Genomic DNA, 27,271 nt, shown 5'->3' on the forward strand with positions numbered 1-27,271 from the left:
CATTTATGTGCGTAGTTGAGAGAAAGGGCATGGCTCTCTTTTTCTTTGATATTTTTCCTGTTTCTGGACTATTTTTCTTTGGGAGAGTAACACAGCACCTTTGCTACTTTCTGTTGTGCTTGTGTCCTTTTCTAGTCATTTTTTATTTCTTTCTCACTTTCAGGGAACTGTTATCTTACACTATTAGTGCCCTGTTTGATGATTTTACACTTGTTTTGCATGATATATTTTTTTACTGCTGCCCCCTCCTCTCATTTTGTTTATTTTCTTTTGGGCTAAAGGAGGATGGTCAGCTGTCCAAGGGTCCATCAATCACCTTTGGTTATTCTTGGGACACTTCCTCCTTTTAGACACTCGCTTTACTATGCATCCAGCAGGTTGCTGGTCGTCTGTTGGGGTCATGTTTAATGCATAGCTACTTGCATCACCTTGGAAAAGGTCTTTGCATATGTGGCTTCCAAGATATTATCACAGCAAACATGAACCACTTCTTGGGGATTGTTTTGAGACCAGAATTTTGTCCTTTCAGACTTACATCCAACACCTAGGTGCTCATATGCCACCTTGGAACTTAAAACCCTGTGGATGAAAATCTTTGGACAATATTCACTTAACAGATCAGTCCATGCTGACTCCTTAGAAATTAGGTCTTTCCAGCCAGGGCTTTTAAGGCAGTCATGGTCGACATAAACCTCTATCTGAGGATCATTGTCATGCCAGGTCTTACACCTGACCATACACTACTTGGATGCTGTGGGCCCTCTGACCAGACTTGCCAGGGTACTGTCTAAGATATCCATCCTTGTCATGGGAACTACTTCGACATACTTTCCGGTCATCATGGTTACCCATTGTTCACAGGAAGAATCTCTTAGGATCCTAAGCTAATACCTTCACCTGTCATTGTCAGTTGCCAGAGAATGTGTTGTGGCAAATGGGAGAGGTGGTGGCTGAATTGGTAAAGAGGTAGCCTGCAGACCTAATGGGGCAGAAAATAGTTTAAGGACTTAAATTTCGTAAAGCGGACTTTACTGATCTACGAGAAGACCTGCTGATGTGTCATAAAAATACAGCCACTAATACCAGTACACCAGTCCTGTATGTGACAGCCCTGACATGTTTTCAGTATGGAAGGTGGGTGTTTGCACCAAAGTGGTGACATGTGGAGGTGTATTGTATGTAGGAGGACTACTGGACCTCAGGAACAGGCTGTGAAGCTATGCCTAGAGTTGGAAAAAAGAGAGAGAGAGGTCTGTGGATGCCTGTTCTACTTGTATGTCCTTCATTCATTATACCGTGAAGCATCTTCAACCCCTGAAAGACATCGGGGCTGCCCATACCTGTTGCCTTGGCTACGAAGTCCTGAAAAGTGAATTCTGCTATACTCTGTCTTGGCAATATCTGGGGCTTCTATTGTCTTGTTCGGATCCATGAATATCCTATCAGTACTTTGGTTTTCTCCCTCTTTTAAGGCATCTGAGAAATTTCTAAAAACTATTCCCAGGAGAGGAAGATAGCCTGGAATTATCCAACCCTATGTCAGGACAGAAACTGGGACTATTTTGGCCTTGGACTTCTCATTTCAGCTGGGTCCATTCCTTATTTCCTGTTTGGTGAGGATTCCTGTATCACACACACACACACACACACACACACACACACACACACACACAGAGTTCGATTAGTTCTAGTAATTTGTCACAAAAGCAATGTAAAAGCTGATGAAATGTTTCTTCATGTCGGCAGGACTACACATGTACAGCCCATGACATCCTGGAGGAGCGAGGGACAGTACGGGTGGCAATCACTGTTGAACGACTGCTGCAGTTCTATCAAGGCCGTCACACCCCAATGTCTCCTCGCAATATGACCCCTGTATGATCCCTTAGCTTGCACTCATGCCTCATTTCATCAACTTGGTGCTCTCTATTACTCATGTCTGTGTTCTTGAATCATTTATACAAGTTGCTTTTAAATTCGCTCTTTTATATTTCTACCAGTAATATGATCCGTATTTGCAACCACATATTTTTCTGTTTTAACTGGGTGTTCTTCTTCTTTTACTGCAACAGGTTTGAGCCCTCCTTAGAGATTTATTTTTTTCTCCAGTCAGCTCTTCTCTTTATTTTTTTATGAAGTCTCTTTAGCTACTGTTAGATTATGGATGCTCTCTCTCCACAGAACTAATTTGTGTACAGTGCTTTCATTTACTTGTATAATTTTTATCACTCCTCTTGTGTACTGCAGTACTACTTGCTTCTTTTATCTTGCTCATATGATCAGTCTCCTTTCCTGCTCTGAAGCTCCTGGCATACCCTTTCCCTTCCAGTATTACCGGTACTTGGTGGTACAACTTCAAGGTATGGGTTACCTGACAAACGATATAAATTGCCCTTCCAGTACAGTTTGATATTCCAGTGAGGAGGTATGAAAGTACATTAATGTTAATTACAAAGGTAACCTATTGATCCATGTAAATGAGTATATATAAATATATATTTTATTTCTTTTACATATGTCAAAATGAAAGCCTTGTGTTGTCAGCTGCTGCTTTATATTGCTGTGTGACAATATTATATTTCCTTATTCAATCCTCTGCTTTCCCACCAATAAGCCAAAGGCAAATTATATCATCCTCAGTCTGTTTCAAAGACTGTTGTAAGCTACAACTTCCATGTATGTCATTGTTTATCAGTTTTCTATGCTTTTTATAATTTTCATGTTTTACACATCATTTTGTTCATGGTTCAGATCATTCCCTTAGCTGTCATTTCTAAATATGGAAATACAGCATCATGCGACTGTGGTATCACGTGTTCCTTTTAGTCACTCTTTCTTTCTTTTTTTTCAGTATGTGTAAAGTTTTTAGCATCAATCCACAATTTAAGCCTTCCTTTCAATTGCCAAGCTTTTGTTAATGACATTTAAAAATTTCAGTATACATATTATTCAGTAAGGTACCAAATAGTGTATTCTTACAACATCCTGTATACCCCAGTTGAAAAGAGCTTGTTGTGTTTGAAGGTCTGCCTTTTTTCGGCCACCTGAGATGTAAGAAAGTATGTTATCTACAGTAATATATTTCTTGTTACCTAACCATACTTATGTTAATACTTAAAACCAGCAGAGTAAAAATACATGTATTCCTTAACTTCCGAAAATGTTAGAGCCCAGACCTCGCCATAACCAGTCCAATAGAAACATTTACCAGGAATCATTTCTGCATGATTTGCTCTTGTACAGTGAATAACTGCAAACATACTATAATAATGGTGCATTTCTGAAGCCTTCCTTACAGTGCCACATTTTGAATCATCACCATCAAGGTTGCCGGTCCATTTTATACAGAATTTTTTACAAACAGTGGTTGTAAAAGGAAGCGTGAAAGGGAAATTCATGTTTGCAACACCCACACCACAGATCACTATGCCAAACCTATACCAAACACAAAATCAACTACACATACTTTTATCCTGGTCACTGCTTTTAATGAACCTATAACAAATCATCCAGTATTACTATTTTAATTATATGCAACTGACAGGTTGGACCCAAGGTAAATGATATGATACCATGCACTGTATTACAAAAATTGTAGCTTAAAGTTCTTTTAATTGCCAATATGTATGCAACAAGCTGCAGATTAAATTGCATTTTTACATTAAAATACTTAATCTCTTTAAGGCTTTTATATACATTGTGCAATGTAGTTCCTGAGTAAATCACTACATGTTTCTTAATCATACACCTAAACATATATTGTAGTTAAATAAGCATGATCATGGTATTTACCTGGTCAAGTGCAATATACTCATACCATACTTGAAGCAGTGGTACTTAATAATGTATACCTGTATAATATGATGCTTTTGTGTGAACTCTTGGTTGAATATTAAATTACTGCATATCCTGAAAATTACCTGTATGCTTTGGTAATACATACTGTCGGTACCTGTGCTGGGATAAAATTCGTTGTACACATTGAGCTCAACTTCCATTTGATGTTTAATAAATTGTGTAAATGATGCTGTGTTTGTAGATGAATGTACATAGCAATAAATATTCACCAAAGATATAACAAAATATTATTAATATTGCTTCATCTATGAATATATGAATCCTCACCATTTTCATTCTGCATTCTGTGTAGCAGCCGTGGCTCAGTGGGTTAGAGCGCTCTGCTCTGACCGAAGGGTCGGAGGATCGAATCCACCCAATGGTCATTGGTAGACATCAGGAAGGGCATCCGGTCATAAAATGCTACACGCTTCAAACCAAAGTCCCCTACCCAGGGGCAACGCCTTAGCCCTTATCCAAAAAAGGGGTACCTGGCGTAAAACTCACTTTTATTCATTTCACATAGTCTACTTTTTCACACCCACATTGGTCACTTGACACTAATGCAATGTGGCTACAATTCCCATGCTAACATTGGGTGGTAATGAGGGACCATCTCAACACAGTCACAAGGTTAAGCGAGGGATGCTGTAATTACAGTAATCTCTCGATTATCTGATGTAATAGAGCCATCAGTACATCTGGATAAAGAGGAAATCTGGATACGGAGCCATATCCTACCTACCTATACCCCATCTACAGTATATGTACAGTATCCCTCCTATCTGTGGCAGTGTTCTTTGGTCTTTCAGTTATTTGGACATAAAAACACGCACTGTGTTGTACGAAAGGAGAAAAGGTTGCCATTTCCTTTGATAAAGACGGACAACACATATGCTGTCAAGGCACAGTTGCTTCGGTGGCACCTGACATTTTTTTTGGCGGTAGGTGGGGGCGCTCACCATCCACTCAATGTAATGCTGCTATCGGGTGTCTGCCCTTTCCTCTCCTCCGTTCTTCTTTCCTTCCATCCTCTTCTGTCTTTCTTTCTTTTATTCTTTCCTCGTTCTGCCTACGGTGACTTTACATTCCCTCTTCTGTCTTTCCTTCATTCTTTCTTCTTCCTTCTGCCTGTGGATGACTTTACACTGAGTGACAAGAAAAATGGTTTCCTGTACACCAGGAAACCATTTACTACGCTGGGTGGTAACCATATAACCAAATTTTGGCGCCTGGTGGTTTAGTGGGAAATTATGGTGCTTCAATCGGATTGAGCCAATGAACGTTTATATCCAAGGGGTGGTTGGGGTTTATTGCTCACGTAATGCCACTCAGGGATGAGTGAGGCTAGTCACTCATCTTAAATGGCAGGACCAACTTGTCCCGGGCTCCTACACTCCTCACGGGGCAACGTAGGATTGGATGATGATGATGATGATGGGCATATCCAATATACTGCTAGACATTAAGAAAACAATGCATAACAACAAAAATCCACAAATAAATAAATGAAGGTTGCAAAAAGAATTTTAAGAAAGTACTGCACTGTCCAGTACTTACTGCCCAGTGAACAGTGGACAGGCGTCGTAACCTGCTAGTCTCTAGCAAATGTACAGTAATCCCGTGTGGTCTAGTGGCTAACGTAATCACTATAGTGGTGGCAGTATCAATACCAAAATATCAATACATGTGATAACTTTACCTGCAAGTATCAATATTGATGGCTAGGTATGAGTACTAAAACAGACTTTTCAATTAATTGAAAACATTTTCAAAAATACTATTTCACTGTGTTCTGGTGCCAATATTGTTTCCCACTAGTTGTAGTTTCACACTATTGTTGCATATTACATATGAAGTTGTCTATTCATAATTAACAATATGCAACGTAGTATGAATGATAAACAAACAAACGCCATTTCACTGTAAAGTGTGGCTTGGGATAGGATGCGCAATCAGACATCTTCTGTTAATCAAAACCTAGAGTAAAGGGAAGGCGATAAATATGAATTGTATATAATGTTTAAGTCTTGGGGGAAATATTTACCTTGTTGGTATACTTTAAAGTAATCAATACTATTTTATTGAGGTGTATAATGTACATGGTATAGTTATGATGCTTCTATTCATGTATAAATCCCAGTTGTCTGTGAATGTTTAGCACCTCTGATATTCCTGCCTGCTGCTACACATATATTATTGGTGCCAGTGGTGCGACGCACACTTAACATCGGTGTTTAGTGCTGGGATACGACAAGGTGGTAATGGGATTGTGCAGAAACCCCTTGCAACCGCTCGTGATCCTGCAGTTGAAACAGAAAAATCTTACTCTCCTACTGCAAAGGGACTAATTGTGTAGTGAGTAAGTAAAGCAGATATCAGAGTAAATCTCGTTCGCTCTCCATCTCTGCCTGGCGAGATATCTCTACCTTCAAGCGCGAACTGGCAATTATCTCGCTCTCGTACCAAGGTCAGTGCGGTGAAGGGTTGGCTCGTCTAGACACGTCTAGCAACTCTGGAGGCTGGATTGCGGGAGGGTGGTATGTGGCTGTACGCGTTGTGGAGCCTCGCAAGTTAGCAACTCGCAAGACTGGCAATCACCCTAGGACCAGCACTGGGGAAGGAACATCGTGTGGTTGGATGAGAATCCTTGCAGGGCGTGTGGACTTGCAGTACGAACCTACTGGGAACTTCAGCATCATATGACACCTAGGTAGTGTACATGCACAGTGAACCCTCAAACACAGATTTTAAGCAGCACATGTTAGTTAGATACAGTAACGTGAAAAAAATTAAAGGTTTCTCAGGTTCCACTCAATACATACATATTCTGTACGTCTTGTCTGCGTCCCATTCTCTATTGCTAAAAGCGATAACTAATCTATTTGTGTCAGTTTAATTTTTCCTGTGACTGGGATGGGAATAAATTCTGACAAGGTTAGATGGATACAGTGAAGAATTGGGGACGAATTAAGGGGATATTCAGACAAACCAATCACGATGGAAGAAGAGTTTAGTGAATTAGACTCAGAATTTTGTGAGTAGCGTGAGACTTGGACTGAGACTTTGGTTACGAGTATTCAAACTCTACAGTGAAGGATATCTTGGGCTGAAGATAGTCAGGACACTTCTGTGGAACTGGATAGTGGGGACTTAAACACTTTACATTTGCGTTATGGTCGTTCTTATTCAACAGTTCCTGAAAGTTCAGTTAGGTCCAACATGGCCACTATAGTCTTGCTAGTAAGGGAACTCCTAGCGATGAGACTGTGGAAGTTAAACAGGCTACAACATCACCCTTGGCCTCTCAACCAGATACTCAAGGTCCAATAATCTGATATTAATGCAACCACTCACATACCCACTTACACCTCAGGCATGTTCAGTTCACCATTAACCATTGGACAGCAAGGACAAGACCATTTATTTGCTAATGTTCCTTATGCTAATCCACGGAGCATGAATACTAACAGTGTTGGCATGCAAACCCAGAATCTTTCTGCTAATCCATGGGGCATGAATGCTAACAGTATTGACATGCGTAACTTCTTTCCTGAGACAGGACGTAACACTCACATGTGCCTCACAAAACCAGTTCCTTACGGTAAAGGGGTACTAAGTTGCACCCGATTATCGTGAGTTACACAGTAAAGAGATAGCAGTTCTACCTAACAAGCACCATCTTTTTTTTTTTTTTTATAGCTTTGTCGGTGAACTTCTCGTCCCAGTTACGACCCTTTTTACCTTCATTCATTGCTTATACCTTGAATGTGAACAGGCTGTCTCATGTGCTCAAGGAGATACAGTTCCTCACCCACCTCAAGAAGACTGATTTAGAACCATATGTACTGTCCTATCTCCCTTCATACCTTTCTCCTTCCTATTTGGTCCTGGCATTGGTCTTCTGCTTTTTGTGGTCTTGTCCTGTGTTTGTGTTTGAGGCTACTATCTACGAGGCCGAATGAGAAACCCGCTGAAACCACGGATCCGTACTTGCGGATTGCAAGTGGACATGGCTGAATAGTTAGCTACCCACACACTGGTTAGGCTACACAGTAGTTAGGACAACAATGTCGATGGGGACGTCGAAAGGACGTGGCCGCCCCCCCGGAAACGAACGTTTGCGAGCTTTCAGCAAACGTTTGCGTCAAGTTCGTAAGAGGTACAAGAAAGTTTGTGACGTTCGACGAACGTTTTTTTCAAGCACGTTGAAGTTCGTGAATTAGTAATGGCTGTAATTCAGCTGCAAAACCTGTATAAATGTATCTAATAAACAAGTCATTGGCATATAAGAAAGAAACACTGATTTTTTTAATGTGCAAAATAAAGCACGTCAAAAACTTCCCATGAACTTGATCGCTTAACTACATTCCTCCTCCTTTCTCCGCTGTATCAAGTAGTCCTTCTCGGACCCACGCACTACTAAAACCAACTGTTGTCCATCATTTGCAGCACCAATGGAATTTGTTGCTCCTGTATGATTATAAAGTTAAAATTTTCAGCTTAAATTTTAATATTATGCGTATTTAGGTCCATAAGTTCTTTATAGTTTCCTACCATGTATTCATACGCGCGTTTGTTTACAACTTTTCGCGGGATTGCGGACTGTGATAACGGTGACTCCTAAGCATCGAATTTTTTACCAATACCTTCAATAACTAGGTAAGGTTGGTGATTTCCTTTGTTACCGGATTATTCACATAGCTGTCTGGCATTGGAAATTGACGCAGTGTAAGATATAAAGTGCTCCAAAGTGTAATAAGAGGTATGGTTATTAGCGCGGCAGCAGCAGCTCGCGAGCGATGTTCTGGTGCCAATGTTGTTTCCCATGGCTAGTTGTAGTTTCACACTATTGTTGCATATTACATAAGGTTGTTTATTCATAATTAACAATATGCAACGTAATATGAATGATAAACAAACAAACGCCATTTCACTGTAAAGTGTGGCTTGGGATAGGATGCGCAATCAGACATCTTCTTTTAATCAAAACCTAGAGTAAAGGGAAGGCGATAAATATGAATTGTATATATGTTTAAGTCTTGGGGGAAATATTTACCTTGGTATACTTTAATGTAATCAATACTATTTTCTTGAGGTGTATAATGTACATGGTATAGTTATGATGCTTCTATTCATGTATAAATCCCAGTTGTCTGTGGAGGTTTAGCAACTCAGATTTAGCTGACTCGGTGCCACACCTAGAGGGGATGGCGGCCGGCTAGGGCAGGACGCATTTATCATTCAAACAAGAGGAACGTATAACTCTAAGCGCTCTCAGTGTCGAAGTTGTATCTTTCTGTGGCCAATAAAGAGAGATTTAATCTGCTCAGTTTCAGTTCACCTGCACACGTTACCTTCTAAATTCCTCCAACAGGATTCTACACCGATTTCCCACCATCTCCATTGAGTGAGAAGACGTTTTGGTGAAATGTGTCAGCCGGAAGTGACTTGACCAGGAGCAACGTTAGGCCCCACACACACGGGCCACATTTCAGTGGACGGTGGTTGCCACTTTTTCGTGGCGAGAAATAGAATGCACATGTTTCTATGGAAGCCCGCACACGAGCCAATTTTTAGTGGCAGCCGCAAAAAAATGGTAATCGGGTCCATTTTACCTCCCACGCCACGGTGGCTCGCCACTGGTGACCGATGATGGATGCAGTTAATACAAATGGCAGCCCACACACGGGCCACTTTGTAGTGACAATGGCAGACGGACTGGCATTGTTGACGATCAATTCCTTACCCAAGTCATGTGTCTACCCCAGGCCCTCTCCCTAACCAAGGCCATCTTCCTTCCCAAGGTTACATGCATACAGTACACAAGATCATTCCCAAAATAAAAGTTGCACCACACTACAAAGTCGTTCAGAGCTTGAAGTTCGCGAAAGTCTACAGTTTGTACCAGGTAACGTTGTCAATGTGTCCTCCCAAGTACCAGACAGAATGTCAGGTATTCCAAGCAAAACTGAACAGTCTGACTGATTCATTTATATGTTTTGTTGATTGGTAGCATGTTGGTGGATTTTTCCTAGCAGTGACAGTTCTTTGATAAATCAATGTTGCATGTTTTGTTAATATCAATATGTTTGCCACTAGGTTTCATCATTTTCAGAAAAGCAAAACGTTATACCATGTTCTTAAATATCTATCTATCTATTGCCAGACGCCTTAATCCCGTAAGGGGTGGTCACAAACAAATCGCCTCCATGTCGCCCTGTCCCTCGCCATTTCATTGCCCTGCTCCCAGCTCACACCCCCCTCTCTCATATACCTCTCCACTCCATTCCTCCATCTCATTCTTGGCCTCCCCTTCCCTCTCCCCCCTCCACCTCACTCACATTCACTCTCCTCATCAGTCTCTCATTCTCCATCCTCCCCAGATGTCCAAACCATCTCAGTGTGTTTCTCCCAACGCTTCCTATCACATCCACACCACAACGCTCCTTCACTTCCTCATTTGTCAGTTACTCTCCATGTGACTCCACATGCTCCTTTCAAATAACTCATTTCCACTGCTCTCATTCGACTTGTGTCCCTCCAGTAAAGACCAAGCTTCATATCCATACGTTAGAGCTGGTATCACAATACTGTCATGTAGTAGCTTTTTCACTTCCATGCTTACTTCCCTATTCTTATCACTGTTTTCAAGGTACCAGAAACCTTCCTTCCCTGTTGCACTCTTTCAAGCACTTCACCCTCTAAACGTCCATCCTTATTCATCACACTACCCAAGTACTTAAACGCACTCACATTTTCTATTTCCTCCTCATCCAGCCTCACTGTTCATTCACTGACTTCACCTCTCTCGAATATCTGTGGAACGTCTTTCGGTCATACAATTTATTTCACTGTAACATCTTTACAGTTGACAAAATACAATGTCTCATTTATTTTATGACGTGGTTAATTTACTCACAAGTTTTCTCATTAAAATTCTTGCGCAATGCGTGTTATTCTGTATTGACCTAAAGATAACTGCGTCTTTCTTCTCGTGGTACACACTTCCCCATGTTTGTGTTCAGACGTGAAACTGAAAGCCCAATTGCAGTCAGTAGGTCATCAAAGGATAGGTCAGTCTAAAATAGTTTGTAATTTATCTGGGTCCGCTTTTAAGTCTTCAAATAGGGTATAAAACTGTCTTCAAATTGGGTATAAAATTGACCCCTGATAAGCCTATGGCTGATTATTGGATACACTCAGTACTTTCTTGTACGTCTTTCTTTTCTTATTTTGAGGAGCATAGCGATGACACATGCCACCTCCTCGACATCCATGATGGAACTGCCTGTGGTTGCCATGAAAAAGTGGCCCGTGTGCGGGATGTCATAGCATCCCTCTCCACTTTTTAGTGGCGCCGCGAAAAGTGGCAGCCACCGTCCTCCGAAAAGTGCTTGGAACTGTGAGGTCACGACTCAGCTTATATAAATTGGTGATCAGCTGTGGAGTTCCAAGCTGATATATTAGTGACTAGTTGAGGAATCCATACAGCCGAAACATATTTTTGGTTGCAGTGGCGGGATTCCTGCCTGCTGCCGTTACAACTGGGAAGTGATGATTTTATGATTTATTAGCACACTGTAATGTAGTTTTGGTGCTCACATTCCCCAAAAATACAGGCCATACAATTATTTTAACTCAGACTGGCAGTTGTGAGTAACTTTATTAAATATTCAGGTAGTTCATTAGACTGAAAAGGTTTTTAATTATGGAACTACCTAACTCGGTATTAGTAAACTACCGATATTGGCCAACAAAGTAATTGGTATCGTATCTAAATTTAATCACTAGCACTGCTCATCACTAGTAATCACTTAACAAATGTCGGAAAACTTCTTCTCCAACTGTTGGAGCTGGACAATGAGTGGGGATGTGTGGTACCCGCCACTGCCATGCCTCTGCTGGTCAGCTGGGCGACTTCGACCATTCGGTAGGGTGGCAGACTGCTATTTTTGCTCAGCTGGTCAGTTACTAAAATGCCCGCCGTGCCCGCCGCAGGACCTCCCACCTCACCACCCCCCACTCCACCACCCCAGGAGGACACACCGGTGAGGTTAGTGACCCCGGGCAAGAGGGTCATCGGGGCATCCCGGCCCTGAGCCCCTATTCCCCGCAAGTGCCCCAACCCCAGGTGTTCAGGGAAACCGAACTACTGTGCGGGCGGGGTAGTGATCGTCAGACCAGGGGTGGGACTGAAAAGAGGTCAGTCCCAGGTAACACCGTATTGACGGTCTTGTTACACCCTCTAGGGCAGGAAGCCCAAGGGCAAGAGGCCCAAGGCTACGGCCTACAGAGAGAAAGAGAGATAGACACAGGCTACGGCCTGACAGAGTGTGTAAAGGGGAAGGTGACCCCAGGCTCCGGCCTTAACACGCTGAGGAGAGTTGCCTGTGTGCATCCCTCTCCAGTTGCTCTTTGGCTACGGCCAGAATACGGTCCAGGGTAGAGAGACCCTGCTACCGTACGTGTAGCGCTACCCAATTACGGAAGCGGCGTCCCGGGGTCGGTATCTTGCCGCAACGGACGGGTGAACCAGTTCATCCGTTAGTCGCTTTCCGTACGGGCAGACACTCGGCTTCGGCCGGGGCACGTACCAGGGTGGAGAATTTCCTGACGGTAGGATCTGTCCGTATTGGAGAGAGTGCGGCTCCTGAGCCCCTCACTCCGGCTTGTCTCCTACTGCGGGAGGAACACCACGCCGGCGGTACCTTGCCACGGCGAAAGGGCGACCTCGATCACCCTATAGGTGTCCCCTGTACGCCGGGCAAGTTCACGGCTACAGCCAAGGTGCACTATAGGGGAAGTAGAGCCCCGACTCAGACCTATAGACACACTCAGGGAACCACGAAGAGCGTGAGTCTCCCTTTAGCCTCTTTCCCTTCGGGGAGCCCTTCGTCGCCATCCAGGCTTATAGGCCCGGAGGAGACACTAGAGTGGTGGCAAGGCCCGATAACGGACTTACCGCCCACACCCGGGAGTTCTTTGGCCTTGCCGGAGCCCTGTAGGAGACGCTGCCGCAGCCCAGCTCTGACGGCGCCTCTCCCCCTGAGCACCCGCAGTCCCAGGACGCCCAGGCCCACCACTGCAGTCTACAACGATGGAGATCCAGGCTCCCTCACTCCCCGGAGGCAGAGGAAGCAGGCCCGACTACTCCGGCTGTTCGGCCCCAGCCCCGAGGGCCCCCGATCAGGTCGAGGCCCCCAGACCACAGGGCCTCCCTGCACCCCACCAGCGCGGCCCTAGGAAAGGAGCCGCCCCTCAGGTCGAGGCCCCAGACAGGGGAGCCTCCCTGACAGTAAGTACCAGTGATTTGATAACCCAGGAAACAAGGGTAAGACAGTGACAGTGACAGTGATCCAGAGTACAGTGACAGTGTTTATGTAGAAGATATATTAAACAGTGGCATAACAGAAACTCGTGTAATCAGGGTAAGAAGAGTAAAGTGGTAAATAACTCAGTCCCCCCCTGCATCAAGGAACCAGGGAGTTTTCTGTGAAACTAGAGGTAGGTGCGCGAGTGAGCCGAAAAGGGAAGTGCATGTGTCCCCGCGACTTGGTGACAGTGTCGAGTGTCGCTATCCGCACCCTACCTCTATTATAGTAATATCCCCGAAACAGACTCCCAATCACAGTGATCTAAAGTGAAACGCCCCAGTTTATTATTATCTTGAAGTGACATACTAATTAATTCAAACTAACAACCACAGTGATGTAATCTTCCATTCAAGTAACAGTAAAGAATATCCACGACTTCCCTGTGCCACAGTGTTAATATATATGTGATCATTCTGTGCAGTTGAGTGTAATCTTGTATCTCTGTTCCCCCATGTACTAAATATCGTTGTATGCACACTGTAATGAGTAGGACTTAAGCAATAGATGTGATACGGTGTACTGTCTCTTTTTATGCCCTGTTCCTTAGTGCATTACATCCGGTCTAGTAAAAGGACCCCGTTCCAGTGCTCGTGTTTTTACGACGAGAAGTCTCCTTAAAAACACAGCATTACAGGTACTATGGGTTTCAGAGACAATGGAACACTGATTTTTGGCAATAATTTGTTATCAAAGCGTTGGATGACGATGATATTTTACTAGGGTATGTTTCAGACCCCGACTTAACTGGCGTTAGTATGGATTATTACCAACTGTGGAGACTTAAGGCACTTATAACGAGTAAAAATAAACATGCGAGGCGACAGGATGAGCCATATCGCTCGCACAAGGCTAGCGTGACGTATAGTTATGACGTTATGTAGGCACTGGCCACCTGGATACTCCAAATATTACGATACTAGTACGGAAGGACTATGTCGGAAAATGTCAATTCATGGCCTTGGTTATAAGTCACACTGACTCAAACAGAAAATGAATCAAGGTATGGAAATAATGCATTGCCTCGAAGTGAGAATGAAACGTCATAGCAGTGCCAAAAATATAAGGATACGAACACACATATGAACACACGTTTCGTCACTTAGGGGCTATCACACGGCACTTCATACGAGGTTTGCCGAGGATACGATGGTAAATCGGAACGGTAACGTGGCAAAATTGCCGACGATACCACAGGCATTTGGAATTCATCTGGATGGATTCCTGCCGAGGATACGACGGGCAAAACAGTGTGACCAAAACCCAGGCGACTCGACGAAGAATATATCGTACTACAGCATTGAACATTTAGCCTAACTGAATACTTATTAATATTTTTGAATAAATATCAATGTTTTTGAAACCCTTATAAAGAGTTATTTCCTATACCGAGGAAACTGTGATGTCGGTAAAATAATCACGTTTACAACTAGACTGCAGCTGGATGTACAGTACTGCTACGAGGCGTGCTGCTACCAGTCATTTTAACCAAAAGCCATTTTAACCGATGGGGCTCCTGGATAATGTGATGTGATGTACTGTATACTTCTCATCGGCTTGTGTACCTATCTGTAAACAAAGTTGCTTCTACTTATTCTCTACCGATCAGCGACAGCGATCACTTTCCACAGTCGCGAGATGGGGCTCTGGCAACAGTGTGAGAAGCTTGTCCTTTGCCAAGGATACGAGGAACGTGTGTGATAGCGTCCAAGTTTTGTTCCACTTAAATCTTCCTCGGCCGTTCCTGATACGAGGTACCGTGTGATTACACATTTGTAATGTTGGAAATGTACTTCAATGAGGGGATATAAGGAGCTGTACACCTCAAGTGGATGGTATTTCCATATATGATGATATTATAATAATTCACATATAGGCCTATACGAATATACCAGACTTATTTTTCAAATATAGGCAACATTTTCCGTCTACCAAAGCAGATACCCACCCTTTCCAGTATTTCACCCATAAGATGATTAGGGTGCAGTGTCTATGATTATGGACAACGTCAAAGTGACATCACGATATGAGTGAGGGGACAGGGCATATCCCCGCTAGCCTCGCTCCAGCAATGGGTAAAACAGTTGCCTCGCATGCTTATTTTCCTCTTATACGACCCTTAGGTCTCCACATTTGGTAATAAAGCATATTGACGCCAGTTAGGTCGGGGTCAGAAACATACCCTGGTAAAATATCATCGTAATCCAATGCTTTGATAAAAAGTTATTGCCGAAAAACACTGTTCCACTGCCTCTCGAATCCATAGTAGGTTCTTTTACCAGCACACAGCTCAGCTCGAGAGGCCGGCCAGCCAACTTTGATAATTTGGTAAGGGAGGCAGACGGCCATTTTTGCTCAGCTGGTGGGTTAGGTTCTTTTACCACCGTGTGGCTCGGCTCGAGAGGCCGGCCAGGCAACTCTAATCATTCGGTAGGGTGGCGGACAGTCATTTTTGCTCATCGTGGTTTGGGGTCTGTATTAATCGCGCGCATCCAAAAATCTTCGAGTGGCCGAGGGACTTAAACCATTCAGTGAGGAGGCGGACGGCCATTTTTGCTCAGCTGGTGGGTTGCTGTTTATTATCCATGCTTGGCCAAAGAGGCTGGCCGGCTGCCCAACCAATTTTTTGAATTTGTAGGCCATCCAGCTGGCGATGTTGGAAATTTTATGTTCTGATAAATCCTGATATGAACATAACAGAGCCAAGGCCTAACGTTCAGATACGGAGCATATCTGGATATGGAGTGTGTGGATAATCGAGTGTGTACTGCATTCTTACATCATTCAAGCTTACGTAATCATGGCTGCAAATGAATTAATATGAAATATGCAAAAGGTTAAATACAGGCATGCCTTGTGTACTTGTCACTATGAAATTACGAAGCCTTCACTCTGGCAAGAATGTCACAAGTCAATATGGTACACTGGCAAGAATGTCATAAGTCAATATGGTACAAAGCGTTGATTCATTTACTCCCGTTTGATGCAAGATTTTACCCACTTCACTTTGTATAATACACCTCCCCCCCCCCCCCTTTTTTTTTTTTTTTTTTTTTTTTTTTTTTTTGCCGACGCTAACACCTCTGCTTTTTTTATTTTGCTAAACCAAGTGGGTTTTTGTAGCCAAGAAAACCATTCACTACACTGGGTCATAAATATATAATCACATGGATGCCTGGTGGTCTAGGTGACTAAGGAACCCCAGATGGTGATTTACATCTCAGGACTGGGTGAAGTTTACTGCTCATATGTTGCCACAAGGTAGAATGACTGTCATTCTTGTCTTAACTGTCTGGTGGTCTAGCCAACTAAGGAATTCCAGATGGTGTGGTCCACAGTGGTTTACATCTGAGGGATGATTGAAATCTACTGCTCACTTGTTGCCACTCTGGGATTTTGACTGGTCATTCTTGCCTTAAATGACTGCATTAAAGTAACTTAGTCCACAACCCATGTGCTCCCAATAGACAATAAAAGACTGGACTGTACTCCTTCATATAAATGTAACACAGAGATACAGATACTCCATTACATAATAAAATAGTGAATATGGTGGTAGGTGGTGGCAACCATCATCCATTCACTTGATGTTGTGTTGCCTACTTCCTTCACTTTTATCATTCATTTTCAGTGTGCCCTCCTCTCTTCCTATTTCTCCCATCTTTCCTGTCACTTGTTATTACTCTTCTTTCTTTTTCAGGCAGCTTTACACTGAGTGACAAGCCTAATGGTTTCCTCTAGGCCAGGAAAACCATTTGTAATGCTGGGTGGTAATTATATAACCAACCATACGTGTTCCCTGCCTGTCAACAGGTGGGTTGGTGAAGGGTTAGTGCCCCTCCCTGTAAAACAACAAACTCATAGTCAAATGGCCACCCCTTATGGGAATATGGTGTCTGGCTATGAACAGATAGATAGATATTACTGACTATGTTTGCTGGGCAATAAGGGAAAAAGATATCACAGGCTCAAATGTACAAAAATGACTGTTTAGATGGATGAGTAGCACATCCATGAATGCGAAGTCTGGGGGAGCTAGGATTACGATTGAAGAACTGAGAGGAAGGATGGGACTGGAGTGCATTGATGTGATGAGGAGGGAAGGTTTGACTGAGATGGTTTGACCATGTTGAGGACGGAGGATGACAACTGGGTGTGGTAGGGGGGGAAGTGTGAATGCTGGGGGCATGACTGCGAGAGGTAGAACAAAAAAAAAAAGACCTGGAACAAGGTCAGAGAATGTGACCTCAGGGATATGGGACTGAACAGGGAGGCTGCCAGAGATTGAGCAGCATGGACAGCTGCCATTAGGTGACCAAGGCCGACGCATGTTAACATGTTGGAGCCTTTATTAACGAAACTATACAGATACTCGTACCTCTCACATAAACTACATTCAAAAGCACTCCTGATAATTATTGCATTCAATGATGTTCCTGCAACTGCATAAAACATCACTGATTTTTAGGTCACACCCCAGGTAACTTTTCAATAGTTATCTTAATGTAACCACACCATATAAATAAAATGAGCAGAGCAATCTGATTACTGTACTATATTTCAGGTTTATCCATCAGTATCTTGAGCTGTCTTTTCTACACTAACAAGCTGTTTCCTTGGTCTTACTTCAGTTCATGTCCTGTAGATAAAAAGCTGCTATCACTAGCTGCCGAGTTCTAGGTGGCTACAACACATGCTGTATCCCACCCAAGGGTAGCTGATGCCAGGAAGGGCATCAGGTTGCTAAGTTACAAACTTCAAGTCAGCCCTCTAAATAGGGGTGCATGGTGCAAAAACTGCATCATCATTTATGGTACTTTTATTGATTTTGTACATGTTGTGGTTCCTGTAACTTATGCTACATACCAAAAAGCCCGGATACGGAGGGATTACTCTACCTTTCTCCCTTGGTAGAGTCTGCGCTCCTCAGAATACCGCTCCTTGTCCCGCTCATACTTCTCTACATACACCTGATACAAGAAAGAAGGATGAGTGATAATATGGAACGGGGAGAAAATACAACAAAAAATACGAGGAGGAGGAGACAATGTGTATAAACAGATATGCAAAGGAAAAATGATGATAGAGGAAAAGATGGGAAAAAAAAAAAAAATAAGAAGAAGAATGACAACAGAAAGGGGCAAAATAGTACTGAGAGGAAAGTGAAGTGCAGAGATCAAATTACAAAGAGTTTGAGAATGCAAAGTTTTAATACTCAGCTGTTTGTCAGAATCACAAAAGCCAGTACTTCACGAGCAAATATTAGTACTGTACATTTACCATCAACGTGCTATTTCACATTCATTACATGGGATGGGAATGACCTTGAAAGAAGAAAAAGAACAGCACAAAAGTAGAACTATCAACACAGAACCCAGTACAGTGAGTCACATACCCAGTCACACATCATTCCAGCCTTCAACATTTTTAGCTCCACCTTACAGGCCAATCAATCTATACAACAACAACCATTCCATCAACTATTGAGTTAAAAAGGGACGGTGTACATCTCCGTTGTGCATTAGTCCTCACTGGACCACCTCCCTATTATCATATCACACACAACAATAGGAAAACCAAGCAACAAAAGAAAAACCTTTACCAATTACATGAAGGCTAACTGGGCATGGTTCACTCAAGACATACAGCAAGCATTAGAATGTTTTAATATGGATTCATTTCCAAACACTGACAAAGCAGGTACCATTTTCAACACAAACATTACCACAGCTAGAGAATCTCACATCCCTTGTGGCAACACCAAAAACATCTCCACTCTAATTAAACAATTAATTAAGAACAAACAAGGTAAAGAGTACGATTCAACCCACCCCAGCAGACCTAGAAACACTATTTGATCTATACAATATCATAAATTAACTTACCAAAACAAACATGAAAAATGGAAAAACGTGATGGACACCCTTGATCACAGAAAAAGCAGCAACAAATTCTAGAAAACAGTAAGAAATATCCTTACATCCAATATCGCACCAACACCAACTCATAATGCCCAATTAAACAGTGATAGAACTATTCCCAGCATGATGGAACAAACAAGCAACCTTATATACTGTACTATTATGCAGCAATAAGCCACAAAAATACAAATCCTCAAAACCGAGGCATCACAAAAACTGCTTAAAAAAAAAAAAAAAAAAAAAAAAAAGCACACAAACAACACCTCCAGTACAGCCAAACTGGATTTCAAACATCTAATTAAAACAACTTGGCCTCAGCAATAAATGCCCTTAATGAAATTTTCAGCCTCTCCTGGACTCACAACCAAATTGCTGATATCTGGAAGGAAACAACTGTCACCCATTACTCTAATTAGGAAAACCTCCCAAAAGTCCCACATCATACAGACTAATATCGGTGCTCTGCACCATCCAAAATCACAGAAAGGTTAATTTTAAGAAGCATCACCCCTTCCATATCCCTCTATCTGACTCCCAGCATGAATTCCAACCAAAACATTCAACCAACACCCACCTCTTCAAGTTAACATCTCTCATTCCTGATGGATTCAACAACAAATAGCCATCATTAAAAACCACAGTAACAGCAACAGACATACAAGAAAACAAAACTTTTAACAAAGTACCAATAAACATCCTCATAAACAGAACCTCGGGAAAAAAAAAAAAAAAAAAAAAAAAGGCAAACTTCCTCTCAGGTAAACAATCCTAGGAGCTCTACCAAAACCAAAGGTCTAGATGCTGAACACTTTCAAACAGCATTCAACAGGGCTCAGTCCTTTCAACACTTGCTGAACCTTTTCCTCCATGACCTGCCAACCCCACCCTCTTTGATTACAGTACCACTGTATGCTGATGACTTTGCAATAACTTCAAAACATTCCAAAACTCAACAACAGCCCATCTGCAACTGTGCCTATACCAACTAGAAAACTGGCTCAGACAAAACAGAATGACTGCCTCACCAGCCATCTATTGCCCTCTTCACACCAGATGGACACAAATCTCAAGCACACTCTCATGTTTCCCTCTTTAATCAACCACTCCCACTGGCAAGTCACCTCAATTATGCTAATATGGAAACTAACATGTCTTCATACAGTCCTCTTGCAGCCTCTGTACTCAAACCATATTTCATGTCATCGACTTCAAAGCATTGGTCACTACTCCAATTTCTCTACACAATGACTTCCCATTTCTATCAATGAACCAAGGCACTTAAACTTTTCCATGAACTCCAGTCTCTCTACTTTAATATCATTATTCATGGAAAGTGTGAAGGATGTAAGTGGTACAGCCGCGTTCATAAGTATGGATCCACAGCTGCTCGTATTATCTGTTGTCGTGTCCGCTGCTGGTGAGATGTGGAACTGCCTTACTTACTGCTTGGTGTGCATAATATCAGTGCATCAGGCAGTAAGGCAAAAAGTTCCATATATGACTGACAGTGAACACCACAATAGACAAAACGGGTAGATGTGAATCCTTTTTTATGAATGTGACTGTGCATTACTAACCCACGTGGATGAAGAAAGGAGTAGATGAAAAGAATATTTTGAAAGTCTGATGAATGGGAATGGAAAAGCACAGTGACTGTTAACATGATTGGTTTTGGGGTTGTACAATGAAGGAATGCAGTGCCAGGAAACGTGATACAGGCAGAGGTAAAGAACACCAAGAATGCTGTGAAATGATTGAAAAATGGGAAAGTTGGGGCTGATGAGGTGTATGCAAAGATCCCTTGTTGGAGCTATGTAAGAAGGCATGGATGAGTGAAACTGTGCCAGTAGAGTGGAAAAAAGGCAGTGATTGTATCCATGTACAAAAATACAGGTGAGTGAAGTGAGTGCAAGAATTATTGTGGCACAGGTCTACTGAGTGTTGTAGGGAAGGTATAAGGAAGAATTATTGTTGAAAAAGTAAGAGAGATGTCTGAAGTCCTAGTGAGTGATGAACAGGGTGGCTTTGGGAGTGACAGAGGATGTGTGAATCAAATATTTGCAGTGTGGCAGATAATGGAGAAGGCATGTTATGAGAAGGATTATAAGGTGTTCATGGCACTTACGAATCTGGAAGAAGCATACAACAAAGTAGACAGAAAAGAAATGTGGAAGCGTACGGTGTAGACGGTAAGTTGCTAACTGCCGTCAAGAGTTTTATGATGGTAGAGAGGCATGTGTAAGGGTAAATGGGCATCTAAGTGAATGGTTCACGATCAATGTAGGCGTGCGACAAGGTTGTGTGATGTTCCCATGGTTGTTCAATATATATATACTGTATATAAGAATGAGGTGATGAGAGACGTAAAAACATGATTAATGGAGAGAGGGATGGCATTGGTAATGAATGGTGATGGATGAAATATCTCAAATTTGCTCTATGCTCATGATGCAGTGCTACTTGCAAATACTGGACAAGTGCTTGGTAGACTAGTGCAGAATTTTGTAGATGTCTGTGAGCATTGTGCATTGAGTGTAAATGTAGAAAAGTGATGGTTACTCAGAGAGAAGGTGACTCCCAACATGATGTTACAGTGAATTGGTGAGAGAATTCGTATACCTGGGTACAGTGATAGAAAAGAGAGGAAAATATGCAAATGAAGTGGAAAGTAGAGTGACACAAGGAAGGAAAGTAGCTGGTGCTATGAAGGCCTTGATAAGAAACAGAGTCTTGAGTGTTCCAGCTGTGCGAAGCTTACATGAAGGAGTGTTAGTGCCAACTTTAATATACAGATGTGAGACTATGGTGTGGCATGAAAATGAAAAGTCAGGAGTATGAGCAGTGGAGATGGGACTGCTGAGGAATGTACGTGGAGTACAGAGAGAGGATAGGATATGAAATACAGAATAATGTGGTATGTGAAAGATGCAGAATGAGAAAGTCTGTGGACATCAGAATCGAAGAGAGTGTACTAAGATGGTTTGGTCATGTGGAGAGAATGGATGACAATTGAGTGGTGAAAAAAGGTATATCTGAGTGGATCTGAAGGAGGGTGGAGGTGAGTAGGCCAAGGTGAAGGTGGAGGGATATGGTGGATGAGTGTGTGGGGAAGAGAGGTAAGGAAGTTGGTGAGGTTATCAGACTGATAAGAGACCAAGCTGGAATGATGAATTTTGTATGGAGAAGTGCATAACCAGGGATTTGGCACCCCTTTATAATGTCACAGCATTCGGACTGGCTCTATCAGATAGGTATATGTGAAGCTACAGAACGTGGTGAAACTATTTTGGCCTATCTGATGGAGCAAGGATTTTGATGGACTGAATGATGAGTAAATGGAAGCATGGCCCATTGAATTGGGCAAACTTTGGCTGTCTGGATAATGCTACTCCTCACCCTGCCCTAGGGTGGGAAAGGAGGTCTGTATGATAATGACGATGATTAATAAATTATCAATATAATGATTATGTTTGTGGTACGTGGGGGTGCTCACCATCCACTCACTCAATTTAGTGCTGCTCTCAAGTGACTGCACATTCCTCTCTTCCTTCCTTCCTTCCTCTTCTGTCTTTCTTTCCTTCATTCTTTCCTCTTCCTTCTGTCAACGGGTGACTCTACACTGAGTGACAAGTCAAATGGTATCTTATACACCTGGAAACCATTTATGACACTGGGTGGTAACCATAAAACCAAATTATGGCACCTGGTGGTTTAGTGGGTAATTAAGGCACTCCAATCAGATTGAGCTGGTGCAGGGTTATATCTAAGGGGTGGTTGGGGTTTACTGCTCACGTAATGCCGCTCAAGGATGAGTGAGGCTAGTCACTCTCATCTTAAATGTCAGGACCAACTTGCCTAGCCCCAGGCTCCTACGTTCCTCATGGGGCAACACAGGATTAGATGATGAATGAATGAATGAATGGTAATGATTATGAAATTTTATCCTTGTGCTAAAATACCCTACAAAAAGCTCTAACTTTTACGTTAAAACCAAACAAAAGTACTGTATTATGCTGTACCATAGTACACAGTACTTACTTGTTACTGTGCTTAGTCCTTGTGGCATGAAATGAATTTCAATAAAATAATTACAAAATATCAGTTCTGTCACCAAGAATCAATAAATAAAATCACTGCATTTTTTTTTTTCACTCACAGTAACTTCTTACAGCATCTTAAAAAAATGACACAAAGTCTCCTTATTCTTTGTCACATACAATGCAGTGCAGTGGGTGTAAGCGATTACCATACATGGTCGTCAGTCTAGAAAGATGCTGAAATTCCGTTGTGTAAAATACTGTAATCAGAAAATCTCCCCAAACTTTCTTCTTGCTAAATTAGCAGTCAGTTCAGGGCATGCCAGTGCCAAATCTAACTCCCTCTCTCTCTTCCTGCTTCCTAAATGCCTTATTGTTTTTTGCCAGGTCATGCTACAAGCATCTCATAATTTGTACTTACTACACATCAACCCATCATCTCTACTGTGTGCACACATTATTTTACTTTCATCTTAAATTATCAGAAGCACATCACATACCATTTTTTTTTTTTTTTTTTCCAGCTTCCCAAATATTCCTGGTGAGAAACAAGCTGACCAGTTTAGGGTTATGGCCACTGGACAGGTCATGCTGCACAAGGCAGCATTCAGCACTTCCTATATTCAATTTTACCTCAATCCTTGAACTTCTTACAGCATACCATTTATCCCTTCAGTTCAATGACAATTTCTGTAATTTATTCTTGCAGCTTCCATATGATTCTATTTGGTAATGGAAAGCACTCTACTTGTGAAGGGGTTAATAAAGGCTAAATCTTTTCAGTTCTTAAAAAAAAAAAAAAAAAATCTCTTTGGTAGAACAAAATTGTTGCATGAAGCAAAAATTGACTAGCATATACATCAGACTGAAGGGATGCTCTTATGGCCCTTCCACCCTCTGACTTGCAGAACAAATAAAACTTTTACTTCTTACATGTGTGCACCCTTTATCACATGTAATCCAGCTTAGTTTTGAGTGCTTCTTGCCTTAACCTCAGACTGGGTCCAGATGTTCTCTCAACCTCACTCTACCTGCTGGCAATTGTAAGGTCAGCCAATGCTGACCTTTCCTAAATCCTTCCACAACCTGTTTCGGTATACATGCCAATCCAATTGCAATTTGATAGCCCATACTGGCATGGCAGAGTGCAGTATTCTACATCTCACAACACTGTATTTCTACAATAGTGTAATTAACAAGGATGGTATCTTGCAAATAACGAAATTAATGCATGACCAACAGGAAAATCTTTACTGTACTATACAATGAACTGAAACTTGAAGAATAAATTCATCATTACCTTAACTTTACAATTAAATTGTACCTTTTTGTCATCCTCTGATAGAGCATTCCAGCGGGCAGCCAAGAGTCTTGTTAACTGCTTTTTATCGAGTGTCCGGGAGGCAGAGGATGAAGGTGAGGGTGAAGCAGGGGTGTGCAAAGCCAGTGCTGCTGAGTCACGCTGCTCCTGACAGAACTGCAGAAAGGCATTGCTGGGGCGTTTGGGAGCTGAAGGGTCACGTTCGGTCTTCTCTCTCTTCACCTGTGACTAAGAAAACAAAAGACCATGGCTTATACTCATGTCAATTAACATAGCTCCATAGCATCTTTTTCTCAGCAATTTATCTTTATTATTATACTTCAGTATTATCTTTCATGCTATTTATAGCATTTTAAGAGACACACACACTGCATAAAATGATATCTAGTGCAAAAGAATTTTAAGAAACCACATGCAGAAATAAAGGGAAGAGGTGCTAAACAAGAACATGGGCCCAAGTTAGAAAGATCTGAGTGATGGATGTAAATGATGCTAGGTTGAAGCATCAGCAATGACCATCTGTCTTGACAAAGCCTGTTTATGTGAGCTGTTTATTGGCAGAATAGGCAAATTATGAAACGTGGTATGGAAAAATCGAGGACTAATAGTATAAGTATAATAGTATAAGGGTATGCAGTCAAAGCATATATATATATATATATATATATATATATATATATATATATATATATATATATATATATATATATATATATATATATATATATATATATATATATATATACACTCAACCCTCGGCTATCACTCCCAATTGGTCCTGCTATGGCTGCGCTATAACCGAAACCGTGATAGCTGAATTGAAGAACTTATGGAAATAATTCTAATTGGTCCCATGACCTCAATCTTTACCCTTAAGATACCCATTTTGTACCACATATTAACATACAATAGTCCAAAAATGAGCATGTTTTATGATGTGATCTTGATTCTTATAAATACCCCTCACAGTTGATTCACTGATGTTACATTTCTTCCCCACACTTAGCTTGGTCTCTCCATTGTCTATAAGTTTCACATTTCCAGTTTATCTGCATAACTTAGGTTCTTCCTTTTCTTTATTTCCCTGCCAGGTGCCGCAGCATTATGTTGGGTGATGGTAGTGGGACAGGGAGGGGGTACGTTGGCCATGGTCATACCATAAAAAAGGTTATTGTTCTCGCTGTCACTGTTCACGGTCTGAGGGTGCGCACTTGAATGGTTTGGCGGGCAGGAGACTCGGTCGGGCGGCCAATCAGCGCTTGGCTGGCGCTGACATCACACGACCAATCACGGAGTGAAGCTTTTGTTGGCTGGGCGGAGCACCGGAGCTCGGCCTTCTTGAAAATTTCGAGCATTTCCAGTGCACGATAGCGGGCATTTAGTGCGTGATAAAGGTATTTGGGTAGTTTTTTATATAGGCGTGATAACGAGATACGCTATAGCGGAACCCGTGATAGCCGAGGGTTGAGAGTATATATATATATATATATATATATATATATATATATATATATACACACACACACACACACACACATACATACACACCGACCGCAAACTGACTTAGGACCTACACACAGAATTGCTATGGAAGAGTTGTCTGTTTTTGGCTTGTGTTTCCACCTCTACGAAGTGAATTTTTTGGGCAAGAAGTAACTGGCAACTCCTCTGGTGTTGGTGGGAGGTGGTGAAACACTCAGCACGTCAGTGCTTGCCCAGAAGCGAGAGTGGGAGTATATGTTCCCGTTGCTCCGAGCTTGCACCTCCCTCTTTTTTCATCTGCATTACTGTTTGCCCTGTTATTTTCCTAGAGTCGAGTTGTCATGCCCGGAAAGCACTGCTCAAGGGATGAGAGGGTCTGTATCATTGCATGAAGGCAGGATAATGTCCCTGTCAACAGGATTTATGAATGTACTGGACGTGGAAAGCCGACTGCCATGAAGATTCTTGCTGCAGCTCGCAGCCTACCACCTGATGTTGTACCAGAGCACAAGCATGGCAGTGGAAAGAAGAGGACGACTTCCAGAGGTACAGATACACTTCTGAAGAGGGAAATAATCAAGAATCCTCAACTGAGAGCAGCAGAATTGAAGAGAATGCATCCCCAGCTGTTACAAGATGTCTCAATTTGAACTATCCAACACCGCTTGCAGAAGGAGCTGGGTTTGCCAAGCCGCACCACAGCCAAGAAACTGCTTCTCACTGACCGCATGAAGAAGCAGCGTATCCAGTTTGCCAAGAAGTATGCACATTGGACATCGGATGAGTGGAGAAAAGTTATGTTTTCCGATGAAAGCACATTTCAAGTGTTCCAGGTGCGTTCTGCCAAGGTTCGTCGCCCTGCCTCCTGTAGTCGATATGACCCTGCTTACACGGTAATGGTATGGGGCTGTTTCTCAGGTGAAATGGAAAAGGGAGGCCTCTACTGTACTTTCTTCCCAAGAAACTGATGATGAATGGTGGCCAGTATATTCAAGTTCTGAAAGATCATTTGCTAAACTTTTTTGCTATTCATGGGTGCAACTTTTTCATGCACAATTCAGCTCCATGTCACAAGTCAAGAAAGGTAACAAAATGGCTTCAGGATAATCGGACTGAGGTCCTTGACTGCCCTGACAACAGTCCGGATCTAAATCTGATAGAAAACCGCTGGGCAAAGATGAAGAAAATCATGGCAGAGAAGAAGACACCCAATCTGGACAACCTCAAGACTGAACTGACATAATCATATTTATCAAGTCTGTGACTAACCTCATTCCTATATCTCCTGAGGTCTTGAAC

At 42.2% G+C, this 27,271-nt stretch overlaps 2 protein-coding genes and 1 non-coding gene across 4 annotated transcripts in view; 2 read left to right on the plus strand and 1 right to left on the minus strand.

The window, feature by feature from the left end:
* The window catches only part of Lrch (Leucine-rich-repeats and calponin homology domain protein), a 323,711-nt gene extending 319,650 nt beyond the window's left edge, over positions 1 to 4,061 (plus strand). Inside the window, exon 15 of the mRNA XM_080266719.1 lies at positions 1,747 to 4,061. Within this exon, the coding sequence (XP_080122845.1) occupies positions 1,747 to 1,881 (135 nt within the window). The 3' untranslated portion in view covers positions 1,882 to 4,061. The remainder of the gene's footprint in view (positions 1 to 1,746) is intronic.
* A 613-nt stretch (positions 4,062 to 4,674) lies between these two features.
* On the plus strand, positions 4,675 to 4,776 carry LOC145392292 (U6atac minor spliceosomal RNA). The gene has a single exon (XR_013895964.1). It is a non-coding gene; the product is annotated as a U6atac minor spliceosomal RNA (small nuclear RNA).
* A 13,250-nt stretch (positions 4,777 to 18,026) lies between these two features.
* The window catches only part of LOC145392198 (uncharacterized), a 32,066-nt gene continuing 22,821 nt past the window's right edge, over positions 18,027 to 27,271 (minus strand). The window contains exons 5-6 of one of the 2 annotated variants that reach the window (XM_080266648.1): positions 24,494 to 24,718; positions 18,027 to 18,181 (exon numbers count right to left, since the gene is read on the minus strand). In XM_080266648.1, the coding sequence (XP_080122774.1) occupies positions 18,101 to 18,181; positions 24,494 to 24,718 (306 nt within the window). In that variant the 3' untranslated portion in view covers positions 18,027 to 18,100. Of the gene's footprint in view, positions 18,182 to 24,475; positions 24,719 to 27,271 lie in introns of both variants that reach the window. The other variant, XM_080266647.1, reaches the window with a different exon arrangement.

This window comes from Coenobita brevimanus, chromosome 21 (assembly GCF_032717465.1).
Source record: "Coenobita brevimanus isolate Jiangsu-jjx chromosome 21, ASM3271746v2, whole genome shotgun sequence".
Classification (NCBI taxonomy): domain Eukaryota; kingdom Metazoa; phylum Arthropoda; class Malacostraca; order Decapoda; family Coenobitidae; genus Coenobita; species Coenobita brevimanus.